The sequence below is a fragment of the Polypterus senegalus genome, chromosome 11 (assembly GCF_016835505.1).
Source record: "Polypterus senegalus isolate Bchr_013 chromosome 11, ASM1683550v1, whole genome shotgun sequence".
Classification (NCBI taxonomy): Eukaryota; Metazoa; Chordata; class Cladistia; order Polypteriformes; family Polypteridae; genus Polypterus; species Polypterus senegalus.
The window spans coordinates 160475628-160489293 of NC_053164.1; the positions used below are offsets into that span (position 1 = coordinate 160475628).

At 38.2% G+C, this 13666-nt stretch overlaps 1 protein-coding gene across 1 annotated transcript in view; it reads right to left on the reverse strand.

The window, feature by feature from the left end:
- The window catches only part of ano2b (anoctamin 2b), a 361358-nt gene that overhangs the window by 78104 nt on the left and 269588 nt on the right, over positions 1-13666 (reverse strand). Inside the window, exons 16-17 of the mRNA XM_039769975.1 lie at positions 9280-9354; positions 8467-8668 (exon numbers count right to left, since the gene is read on the reverse strand). Of these exons, the coding sequence (XP_039625909.1) occupies positions 8467-8668; positions 9280-9354 (277 nt within the window). The remainder of the gene's footprint in view (positions 1-8466; positions 8669-9279; positions 9355-13666) is intronic.

A 13666-nucleotide genomic window follows, 5' to 3' on the forward strand; every position in this document is an offset into this window, starting at 1 on the left:
AAAACCCTTCTCAGCCTGCATAATAATTTACTCTACTTTCAACAAAAAAGATTAACAGTGGTATGTCTTTCATTTCCTAGGAACATCTGAGTACTGGGGTGTTTTCCGAACAAAGATTTTTAGTGAAACGGTATTTAGTTGTATGAAATTAAATCAAATGTGAAAAACTGGCTGTGCAAAAATTTGGGCCCCCTTGTAATTTTGCTGATTTGAATGCACGGAACTGCTCAATAGTGATTACTTGCAACACCAAATTGGTTCGCTTAGCTCATTAAGCCTTGAACTTCATAGACAGGTGTGTCCAATCATGAGACGAGGTATTTAAGGTGGTCAATTGCAAGTTGTGCTTCCCTTTGACTCTCCTCTGAAGAGTGACAGCATGGGATCCTCAAAGCAGCTCTCAAAATATCTGAAAACAAAGATTGTTCAGTATCATGGTTTAGGGGAAGGCTACAAAAAGCTATCTCAGAGGTTTAAACTGTCAGTTTCAACAGTAAGGAATGCAATCAGGAAATGGAAGGCCACAGGCACAGTTGCTGTTAAACCCAGGTCTGACAGGCCAAGAAAAATACAGGAGTGGCATATGTGCAGGATTGTGAGAATGGTTACAGACAACTTACAGATCACCTCCAAAGACCTAAAAAGAACATCTTGCTGCAAATGGTGTATCTGTACATCATTCTACAATTCAGCGCAATTTGCACAAAGGACATCTGTACGGTAGGGTGATGAGAAAGCCACAAACAGAATCACTTGTTGTATACAAATGCTCATTTAAACAAGCCAGATTCATTTTGGAACAAAGCACTTTGGACTGATGAGACAAAAATTGAGTTATTTGGTCATAACAAAAAGCACTTTGCATGGCGGAAGAAGAACACCACATTCCAAGAAAAAAACCTGTTACCTACTGCCATATTTGCTGGAGGTTCCATCATGCTGTGGGGCTGTGTGGCTAGTTCAGGGACTGGGGCCCTTGTTAAAGTTGAGGGTCGGAAGAATTCAACCCAATATCAACACATTCTTCAGGATAATGTTCAAGCATCAGCCACAAAGTTGAAGATACGCAGGGGTTGGATATTCCAACAAGACAATGACCCAAAACAAAGTTTGAAATCTACAAAGGCATTCATACAGAGGGAGAAGTACAATGTTTTTCCAGAATCTTAACTATCCATCCATCCATCAATCCATTATCCATCGCTCATCCGAAGTTGGGTTGCAGGGGCAGCAGCCTAAGTAGGGAAGCCCAGACCTCCCTCTCCCTGGCCACCTCCTTCAGCTCCTCTGGGAGGACCCCAAGGTGTTTCCAGGCCAGCCGGGAGATATAATCTCTGCAGCGTGTCCCTGGTCTGCCCTGTGCCCTTCTCCCAGTGGGGCATGCCCAGAACACCCCCCTAGGGAGGTGTCCAGGGGGCATCCTGACCAGATGCCCGAATCACCTCAACTGACTCCTCTCAATGCGGAGAAGCAGCAACTCTACTCTGAGTCTCTCCTGGATAACTGAACTCCTCACCTTATCTCTAAGGGAAAGTCCAGCCACCCTGCGGAGAAAACTCATTTCGGCCGCTTGTATCACCTTACACCCCAAATCGTAACCTTAGATCTTCAAATGAGTGTCTGCTTATAATTCCAAGAGCTAAACTTAAAAAAGTGGTGAGGCAGCCTTCTGCTGTTATGCACCTAAAATCTGGAATAGTTTACCGATAGAAATTCACCAGCCTAATACGGTGGAGCACTTTAAAAAACTGCTAAAAGCCCATTACTTTAACATGGCTTTCTCATAGCTTCACTCTAGTATAACTCTGATATTCTGTATAAGCATTTAATTATCATTTATTTATTTTTTCCATGTCTCCAAAATTAGTACTAAACCCTACTTTCTCTGCTTGTTCTCTTTCTGGTTTTCTGTGGTGGCGATCTGCAATGCAGGCCCTACATGGATGGATTGAAGGGCGGATATCCACTTCCATTTGAAGCCTGAAAACCATAAGGACTGATTAGATCATTTAGGTTATGTAGAATGCCTAGTTGGGGCTAGGCAGCCTCATGGCCTTGGAACCTCTGCAGATTTATTTTTTTTCTCCAGCCATTTGGATGTTTTTTCTGTCCTTCCTGGCCATATGACTTTACTTTATTCTTTGTTATTTAGCTTTGCCAAATTTTTATATTTTTTCTTTCTTGATCTTGTAAAGCACTTTGAGCTACATCATTTGTATGAAAAATGTGCTATATAAATAAATGTTGTTGTTGCATCCTATCACCCTTCCTATTCATCTTTGCGAAAAGGGTGGCAATGGGTACACATACAGGTATCTAATGGAAAGACCAGGCAAGGTTCATTGACTCTGACTTAGCATATGATGTGGCGCTCCTGGCAGAGACCTAACCAGCCATGCAAGATGTAACCACATGGCTTGAACGTGAAGCAGAACAGGTTGGCTAATGGATCAATGTGGATAAGACAAAAGTCATCAGGATCGACAAGAGTATGAAGCTATGAGTCAATGTCGCACAAGAACTAGTCAGTGAACTTAACAAATTCACATATTTGGGCAGCATCATCGCAAGGGACGGTGACACAGACAGAGATGTCAGATACAGAATTGGAAAGGTGGGGGCAGTGTTCCAACAAATGTGCAAGATTTGCTCAACAGCATCAATCAACAAGACAGTGAATCTGCACCTCTACAGCAGCATCAAGGCCCCAACCACCATACTGTATATGCCAGCAATACTTGGAGAATGATGAGGGGTGCAGCCTAGAAGCTTAGTGTTTTCCATCAGCAGTGCATACAGTGGATCTTTAGTGATAAACCCACAATCAAACCATGAATAAGGAAGTGCTGCAGCAAAGTGGTTTACAGTAACTGGAAAGACATCATTACTGCTAACCGCATATGCCTAGCAAGCAATGTGTTGCATCTGTCCAATCACTGAATCCTGAAGACGCCGACTGTTTAGAAACCAAGGAATGGTAAATGGAAGGAAGGGTGTATGTTGAAGACCTGGCAGGTGACTTTTCAAAAAGATCTAGCAGCCCTTGAAATAGAATGGAGCAATGCTAAATCCATTACTAGGGACCGTTTCCAATGGAAAACACTTCTTGCCCAATGCACGGATTGGTTCGGTAGGTACTAAGTCTAGGTAAGTCTATAATGAAGATAAAAAGTGACCTAAGCTAAGAAATAACATTATAATATTAACAGACTGGCCTATGCGATGTACCATTTAACTGAGGCCTTAATATACTTTAAAGCAGGGGTGCCCACACTTTTTCGGCTTGAAATGATCTACTTATATATATACACACATACCGAGTATATTTTATATATAAAATGTATGTTGTCGTACCTTGCATAACTGAATAACCTTTATGGCACAATAACAATTCAATATATTTATAGTCACTACAATATTTGGATTTAATAATCGTCATGTGGGAAAAGGCTGACTCGCATAAATAAGTAGAGCCAAATAATGCCGTCAAGGAGCTTTTGAATTCAGCCAAGTGAAAAATGATGGCTGTCCGATTAACTGCGTTTTTAGTTCCCTCTCTTTTCTCTTTCTCAGATCACTTATTAGAAGGACGTCAGTTTCGTAGTTTTTATGAACAGTTCGAAAGTGCCTTTCCACATTTTCCTTCTTTGGAATAGCAATGATTGATTGACAGATCAGACAAACGCACTTCGATTGTGACATTGTGAGAAAAAATCCTCTTCCAATTCCACATCCCCAAACCCTCCCCAAACAATTTTTTAAAATTCCCTTCTTTAGTCGATATAAATTGGAAAGCTAACTGGATCACAGCCGGAGTTTTGCAGTAGCTCGCGCGTTTGATCATAAGTACAGGATGACCAGTGTGTTAGAAGAGAAGAGATCTCAGACTGGCCACCCTGTATGTCAATCAAGTGGCAAAATGCCAAAGGGAGCATATATGATAAACTAACGTTTATCATATAACCTGCACTACCTTTGTGATCTACCGGTCGATTGCAATCGATGCATTGGGCACCCCTGCTTTAAAGCATCTGCATTGTGCCTATGGCCTAACCATTGTTAGGTGTTTCCTAAACAATAGCTTGTCTCCCAAGATGAGCTGCTTTGTGCATTGTTTTCTCCATAATATAATGTATCCTTACTCATCTGTGTGCAATTTTAGAGTATTGCCTTTCTGAGCACCATTTGGACACCACTGTTTGGACAGAGGTTGGTAGTCCACTGCACATCCTGGAGATATATTTGCAACATCTCCTTGGCTAATAAAAAATGTAAGAGCTCTTTGCCTAGAATCCTACCTCTCTGGCTCAGTGAAGATGTCTTTATTTTATTAGCATGGCTCTCTATGAGAGGTACTAATGCGGAAATTATTTGTAACTACTGGAATATGCAGAGCTATGGTCCTCAGATAAAACGTAATGGAAAACAAATGGATTGACAAGAGGATTTAAAGGGTATAAGCATCAAGGTTTGTTTTCTTTGTAGTAAATTTACAAAATGTGTTTGTGGTAGTGCTTGCCTGTTATATGTAGTGAGGATTATTTGATATTGGAGGTGTACAGTCTGCCTTCGGTCTATGTTTTTCTTCTTCGTGAACTTGTCTCATATTTGTACAAAGTAATTGTTTGAGCATAACTTTTGTCAGCATTAATGAAATCCTGTTACTTTTGAAGCAAATGAGGAGCAATGTCATTTTCAGGTTTTGAAAGTCTTTGTCTAGCCAGTTAATTAGGGTCTATGATGTAAAGATTGACATGGACCACAGGATGGTTGTTGCAGGGGTGCATCAACCAATATAATGATAAACTTGATTATAAATTTTGAACACAGAGGCACAATGTCCCTGGGGATTAGCAATAGAGGATCCTATGGATGAAAAAGACAAGGAACTGTTGATAAGTGCATATGTGTTGTAAATAGTTGTGTCTTACACTTCTTTTGGAATGTGTTTCAGCAGTTAAGTAATGCTCATCATACATAAAAAGTACAGTGTGTTATAATGGGTTTGGTCTTGTGTAAATTCTTGTAGCTTTTCTTTTTGTTTAACTTACCGTCTAATGCTAAAGGGTTGGGCATAACAAATGTTTGCATTATTGAAATGTTATACTTGTCTCAGCAAATGAGGTGAGACATATGTATTTTCAGACCATCAAAGTGTCTGAACTGGTATGTACATGATAAGTTATTGAGCCTTTCAACCACCTGTATGCAGTGATTGTTTATTTTCATCCTCCACTCATGTAAACATGTATGAACCAGCATCATCAGTGAAATGGGTCCTGCTAAGCTGAGCTTGGAAACCCTGTTGGTTTTCTTAGCCAAATAGTCTGTATGAGTTCACTTTGGGATCAGAGTGTAAATTTGAGCAAGAAGCTGTGAGTATTTGTTGTGCGTGCATTCGGTGTCCTGTAGCTGACGCTTGTATCATTGGTATGTGTAATGTGCCTCACTGTCAGCAGCAGTTGCTGATGTAGTTGTGGTAACAAGGATTTCAAATAACATGTGTAACATGCTTCACAGTGTTGTGGTTCTTGGCAGCAATGCCTCCTGTCAGCAGTGCTGTGTGTGTCTACGCCTACATTCTTTTTTTCATACCAGATATATGGCTATTGTTTTTGTGTCAGCTAAGTTATTCATGTTAGTTGGGGTGCACTGCTGTGTCTCTGCTGGCTATAAGCAGGAGTCTCAACCCAGCTTAGGGGCTGCCATTTGTTGAATGTCCATTTTATGGGTTGCATTGATAAGCCATTGATTGAGACAAAGATTAAGCTTCAATGGCCGGGGCATGCAAGATTTTGCATTACTGACAGACAAGCCTTAGCATTCTATATTGTAAATATAAAATAAATAGATTTATGATTAGATATGCATCTGAAACTTTAATAAATTTTATTTTTAGATGGGGGTGGATTAGATACGCCGGAGTTCCTCAAGGCTCTGGAAGTTGTATGACTGTCTTGGTTGACATGTCTCTGCAACATCGCATGGACATCGGGGACAGTGCCTCTGGATTGGCAGACCGGGGTGGTGGTCCCCCTCTTTAAGAAGGGGGTCCGGAGTGTGTGTTCCAATTACAGAGGGATCACACTCCTCAGCCTCCCTGGAAAAGTCTATTCGGGGATTCTGGAGAGGAGGGTCTGTCGGATAGTCGAACCTCAGATTCAGGAGGAACAGTGCGATTTTTGTCCTGGTCGTGGAACAGTGGACCAGCTCTACACCCTTAGCAGGGTCCTGGAGGGTGTATGGGAGTTTGCACAACCAGTCTACATGTGTTTTGTGGACTTGGAAAAGGCGTTCGACCATGTCCCTCGGGGAATCCTGTGGGGGGCGCTCCGGGAGTATGGGGTACCGGGCCCCCTGATAAGGTCTGTTCGATCCCTGTACAACCAGTGTCAGAGCTTGGTCCGCATTGCCAGCAGTAAGTCGAACCCGTTTCCAGTGAGAGTTGGACTCTGCCAGGGCTGCCCTTTGTCACCGATTCTGTTCATAACTTTTATAGACAGAGTTTCTAGGCACAGCCAGGGTGTTGAGGGGGTCCGGTTTGGTGGACTCAGGATTGGGTCACTGCTTTTTGCAGATGATGTTGTCCTGTTTGCTTCCTCAGGCTGTGATCTTCAGATCTCTCTGAATCGGTTCGCAGCTGATTGTGAAGCGACTGGGATGGGAATCAGCACCTCTAAATCCGAGACCATAGTCCTCAGCCAGAAAAGGGTGGAGTGCCCTCTCGGGGTTGGGAGCAAGATCCTGCCCCAAGTGGAGGAGTTTAAGTATCTCGGGGTCTTGTTCACGAGTGAGTGAAGAATGGAGCATGAGATCAACAGGAGGATCGGTGCAGTTTCTGAAGTGATGCGGGCTCGGCATCGGTCTGTCTTGGTGAAAAACGAGCTGAGCCATAAGGCAAAGTTCTCAGTTTATCAGTCGATCTACGTTCCTACCCTCACCTATGGTCATGAGCTATGGGTAGTGACCGAAAGAACGAGATCGCGAATACAAGCGGCTGAAATGAGTTTCCTCCGCAGGGTGTCTGGGCTTTCCTTTAAAGATAGGGTGAGAAGCTCAGTCATCTGAGAGGGGCTCAGAGTAGAGCCTCTGCTCCTCCGCATCGAGAGGAGTCAGATGAGGTGGCTCAGGCATCTGATCAGGATGCCTCTTGGACGCCTCCCTGGTGAGGTGTTCTGGGCACGTCCAACAGGGAGGAGGCTCCGGGGAAGACCCAGGATACGCTGGAGGAACTATGTCTCCTGGCTGGCCTGGGAATGCCTCGGGATTCCCCCGGAAGAGCTAGAAGAAGCGGCTGGGGAGAGGGAAGTCTGAGGATCTCTGCTCAAGCTGCTGCCCCTGCGACCCGACCTCGGATAAGCGGAAGAGGAAGGATGGATGGATGGATTTTTAGATATAGCTACAGTGGTCCTGAACTACAAGTGGCAGAAATCTAAAAGATGAGTTGCACACAATCAAATGAAATGGTGTGCATACATAAGGCCACAATTTCAGTTAAGCTAATATGGTCAAACCTCTATAAATTCATCATTAGCATTATTTTAAATGAAATAAAAGTTATTTAATAACATCAACAATGAAGAAAATACATAAAAGGAAAAACATTTCTTTGTGTTATTTTTAAATATATTTGCATTTCTGGGCAAGCTCATTTTAAAAATATACATGTCTCTTTGGTGTTTATCTGCTATACCATACATTTTGCCACTAGCATGGTTTACCATTATGTCTTATAGTTCTACATAGGAAAAGAAATGACCCACAAGATTTTAGCTGAAGCCACTATACCCTGTTTTCAGAAATAGTGTAATTAGCATTCTAATGCAGTTGTCTGCACTCAATATTGTCTCTGATTCCCTACTTTATCCTAATATTTGAAAATAGTGAAGGCAGGCTGACTCTACAGGAATTCTTAAAAAAATAACTGTAAAGTAGTGACATTCCTCACAATTTCTATCAGTTTACCTTGATATTTGTTTTAACATAAACCTAACAAAAATAAATACATTCTTAGTCAGTTCAACTGAATTTAAATAAAGTGCTTTTTATATCCCTATAGTTGTCAATGCTTTACTTCCCTTTTTGTGCAGTTTAAATTCTGTCTTTCTTTGTATGAGCTCTAAAAAACAATGTATACATCTGTTGCTTTTTCCACCTTTACCAAGAAGACTTTGTAATGTGAACAAAGAAAACTATGTGTCACACCTTCCATTTGGTTTCTCTGGAGATGAATGTTTTCCAGCTAATAAATAAATTATTTTGTAATTATTTCAAGATCTGTTATTAGAACATCACAAATATTGCAGTAAAATTAAGACTACATGTTTAAGATAGATATAACATATTTACATATTTAATATGGACACAATTTTTTCTTTAATTATAATTGTAATAACTTATTAGATTAGTTAAACTTTATTGATCCAAAGGAGAAATTCACATTTGTATATTTCATGAATATCTTACCAATATCTGTTAACCATTTTGCAACAGCTCCGTAAATTTCATCCAGGATCAGAATCACTATCAGATTAATGATGACTGCAGTCGAGGTAACTGTGATACGTATATTTGACTTAGTTACAGGGTCTGGGCTCATTGCCATTATTGCAGAGGTGGTTATCCTGTAGATGATTACTCCAAACACTGCTGCAAATGTCAGTCCAAACTGATTGAAGTAGACCAATGAGAGGAAACAAAAAGAGTAGTCCCTGATCATCATTCTTTTAAAATGTACACTAAACATTGCTTTGTAATATAATGTCTGCACAGGTAAATTTAATGTATACATTTCTTACAAATTTACAAGCTCATGAATGAATAAAAGTATATATTTCACTGGTTAATTCTGGACAAAAAACAAAATAGTGTGAAATATTACAGCACATTACTACAGATATATGATTAAGTACAACATATCTCTTTTTTTGCTGAAAGTTTTTATTTTGCATTTTAATAACCTGTGCTGCTATAAGCCAATTTATTGTATAGTGCATTCTACAAAATTTGACTGAATTGAACTCAGTATGATAGTCCCTATAAATATCTGTAAATAGTTATACACAACTCTGCCAAATTCCTGCCACAGACTGAAAAAAATCATGACATGCATTTACCGTTATTCTGTTTTCAAAAATCTAATTACATAGTGATTTTTTTATGACAACATAATTTATTATACTATAGAAATACTTCAACAGTTTTAAAGACAATTTAGTAGCAGCAACACAATGAATGCTAAATGAGCAATGAATATATACATATTAACATTTTACATACCATAAACAAAATAGAGGTGAAATTTATGAAGTAGCCTGGAATTCGATCTTTCCAAGTAAGCTTCTCTTTTTCAGACTATGAGGAAAAAAAAATAATACTATTTTAGAGGAAATGGCCCATAATGTTTAGTACTTTGAGGCAAATAAAACACTCTGAGAACACGGTAAAACTTCAAAACATATTATATTCTGTTTTAGCTCTGCGGAAATCAAAAAACGATTGTGGAGAATATCATTTGTTAAGATAGCAGGAATATAGTAAATTACTTCTGAAGAAAACTTAATAGTCCTCTACTGGTTGTCTATTTTTAGACAACGTTGTTATTACTTATAATTTGACTGTCTACTTTGTGCAAGGTGACATACAGCATATAATATACAATTTTTTTCCAGTTGTTGCACAGGCAGATGAAGTGACTTGCTCATGGTCACACAGTGTCAGTACCAGGATCTGGACCCACCACCTCCAAGTGATTGAGGTCCAAGGCCTTAACCACTACAATACACTGCATGCCAATTATATATTTATATGTCATGCCCATATATGCCCTTGATGTTTAACACAAAAAAAAAAAACATTGTATACAGAAAATTACTTAGTTACATAGTACTTTTGATAAACCAGATTAACCAACAATGCTTTAACCGAAATCCATTCTATTATGAAATTTCGTGGACGAAGATGGGTAACGCTGCTAGTTAATGTATAAAAAAGAACTACACATACTGTAATTGCAAATTAAATTTCTGGACCCTCAAGTATAGTTTGCAGAAGAGACCTGGGAATTCCAGCAGAAGCACCGTCCACTACCAAACAGTAAAGAAATGAATGCAATGACAGCTTATACAGTATTCTTAGTGGAGAACAAATCAAAAGGTATAATGCCATGTCTTGAAGAGAGTGTCAGATATGGTCTCCAATGTTAAGGCACAACAGAGATAAAGTGAAGATTATGAAGTACTTAGTAAGTTCTCAAGAGAAAAAAATATAATGCATGAGGAATGATTTATAGTGTTAAATATTTTCTTTTTAAGTCAACACAGACTAAAAGAAAATATTATAATGTTTAAAATACTACATATTACGTGAACTTAAAAAATTGTATCTCAAGGGCCAAAAAGTAAGAAAGTACAATTTAAACCAATAACAGAAGACATGCTCCATTACACATTGTGATGGAGCGTACTGATCAAGGTGTTATATAAAAAAATGAATATTAAATTAATGATTCAAGTGAAACTTAGGAGCCCAACACTGGAATTCATTCAAGAGCTCTGTCACAAAGGCCAGGCCTTGCCAGTGTACCAATTAACTTAGAATCAGGAAAAAAAGAGAAGAGGGCCCATGATCATGAACAAAAAAATGCATCATTGTTCACATGTCTGTAGTCATCTTGCAAGCAAACTAAGTAAACTAGCAGCAACTTTAGAAGGTATTAAGATTGAAAACTGCAGAGTCATGTTCTGGAAATAGTGTCTTCTTTTACACAAACCCTTTTACACTTTTCCCAGTTCACTGGTAAACTCCCTTGTCACAGAGCTAGAAAGACACAAACAGTAGCATGTGTTAATTTTTATACTGTTCCTCGCCGCATGTTTGGTTATATTGCAGCATATTTTGACAATTTATTGCTTCAAAGGAATTGGATAAACCCAGGCACTTTTCATGCATTAAAAATTGGTTTCCTCAGGACTATTGTTAAATGAATATATTTTATAGTAGATTGAATGAACAATCTGTTTCTACTGTGGGTATGATTATTACACATATATTTAGTTTATATTCAACTTTGACTTCAAAAATATTACTCAATGCAGACATTATATGAGAATACATTTTTTAATTGTTAGACGAGGTTCCTTTCAAATGTAAATACCCAGAGATAAACTCAAATATAAAGAATAAAAGGCCGTAAAGTTATCTCTGAGTACTCTGAAGGAGACAGGCTATAACAAAGGCAATTTTCTTCTTTTTCTTGCCAGCTTGCCTTTTAAACCTTCATATAGCCCATTGTAAAACAAACCTAACAGAGCAGTCTTATTCCATCCAGAATGTGCTGATCAATTTTGGAAAATTATTATACACAGTATGTGCCTCAAAAATCTGTTAAAAATGCCCTAAATTAAAACAGTTCAGTTCATGGATTGGCACACACTGTAAAATCAGTGTTATGGCTTCACAGAGTGCATTACCAACCTGCAGCAATTTGACACTAAGCACTCAATATTAATATCACACAAGTCACATGTAAAACAAAATGAAAACAAACAGGTAAATATCAAATTAATAAAAATATAAACATACATAGCAATGGGTTATGTAAGAACAAAAAGTTTCAAATAAGCACAAAACTAAGTCAAGCAAGCAAAGGAGGAAGAAAAAAGAAAACACTAGAAAAAAAATAAACCTCTGCGACCTGCACTTGTTCAAAATCTATCCAGCCACAAACAATAAGGAGACATTTAACAATTAACATTCATTAAATATATGGGAAATGAGGGATTTAAAGATTGTGTATTGAATGTAACCTATATGAGACAAAATCTTATTCTGAAAATATTCAGAATCATAAAAATATTTATAATATAAAAATACAAGCATTCCCCATTATCTTCTTTTAATCTATTCTGACAAAGTTTAAAAAATATACAAAAAAATTTCTCCTTGTATACCAAGCAAATTAGAAAACCATGAGTGCCGGCTTCTCATAAACATTGGTGGGACAAAAAATAATAGGCTACAAAATAAATATAATAATCCTTAAGGTAACTACACTAAAAACAATATTTTGTTTAAATTCCAACTTACCTCATGTGCTTTATGGGTGTGGCAGAGAGAGTTTCTTAATTATATTCATGTAGGACCAGAGAAAATAGTTTATCATATATTGGAACCTAATACTTACCAATGCCAAACAACAATAAATGTTACTCTTATCACTTAATACATATGTTCATTATCCAGTCAAATACTCAAAATGTGCAAAAAGTATGCATTTTTTGCAAAAATTGTAACATTTACCCCCGGAAAAAGCAACGTTCTTTGTAAACAGCACAACGCATTCCAACAGTTGTGTGCTTTTGAACTGAAGGTGGAGCTCTTGACCAATGAATGAGGTGAAGAAATGGGTCTTCAGTTTAGATACTTATTTGTGTGTGAACAAGAAAGTTCCTTCCTTGTTCAAGAAAGAAATTTTCCAGAAGTGGTTTTATTTAAAAATGTGTCAGTAAAGGAAAGGAAAAGAAAATCTATTAAAAAAAATGGTTTGGGCTGTTAGCTTTATCCATATCTCCTTCTAGTACCTGAACCCTGAATTGTTTAAATCATGTAATAATACTCAGTCCATTCCAGACATCAGATACTACAAATGGGTAAAATGGTGGATAATATAGAATCTGCTGAATCAGTACTGAGAAATCAAGACAGCATATTTGGCTAATGAAATTTAATGTAAGTAAATGTTAAGCCAAACATGTAGGAAATAAAAATATTACATCTAAATACACAACAGGACATCTCAAGCTTGAAACTAGACCTAATATTAAGGACCTAAGTGTTTTTGTGGACTCTTCGCTTTCTGCAACCAGACAGCATACTGAGGTTATATACTGCAGTACAATATATAGAGTACAAGTCAAGGGTGGCTATGGTTAAGCTATTTAACTCACTAGTGCAGTCTCACCTGGTGTACTGTGTTGTTGTACATAGCAGAGAAAAAACTGATTCCAGGAATGAAAGGTTATTAACTATAAGAACAGATCTGCAGGAACTGAACTTTTATAGTTGAAGCTAATGAAGACTTATAGGTGACATGATTGAAGTGCTTAAAACTAGGAAGGGAATTAGTACGGTGGATTCCAGCTGTTACTTTAAAATTAAGTCTTCATATTGAAAGAGTCAGATATCCATAATTTGTAGTCACTACATATAAACTATAACAGGAAACAGGGCAGTGCTTATACCACATTGGCACCTTGTACTGTCACCCAGAAGGTAAGGTTTATTTCTCCTATTGTTCCACCTCATCTTTCATAAGTTTACTGTTAGTCTCATGCTCATAGAGAAGTTACTTCCAGAACACTTCTTAAACATTTTGGCACATAGCCGTCTAGTGCATGGTTACCCACATTGTATGACTGTACTCAACTGCAGAATAGGTTAAAGCATATGCTTGGTATATGTTCTAATGGTTCACATCTCCAACCCCTTATGACTCAAGCATTACCTTGCCAGCTCAGCACCCTGTCACATAGTATATTTAGGTCCAGGAGTTTAGTTTATCTGGAGGTTCATGTCTAAATTAGGCCTTATCTGTACAGCATTTGAATGCTTTTCCTTAATCCATAAAGTCACAAAGAAAACAGAAAGATCAAATCCAATTGAAGAA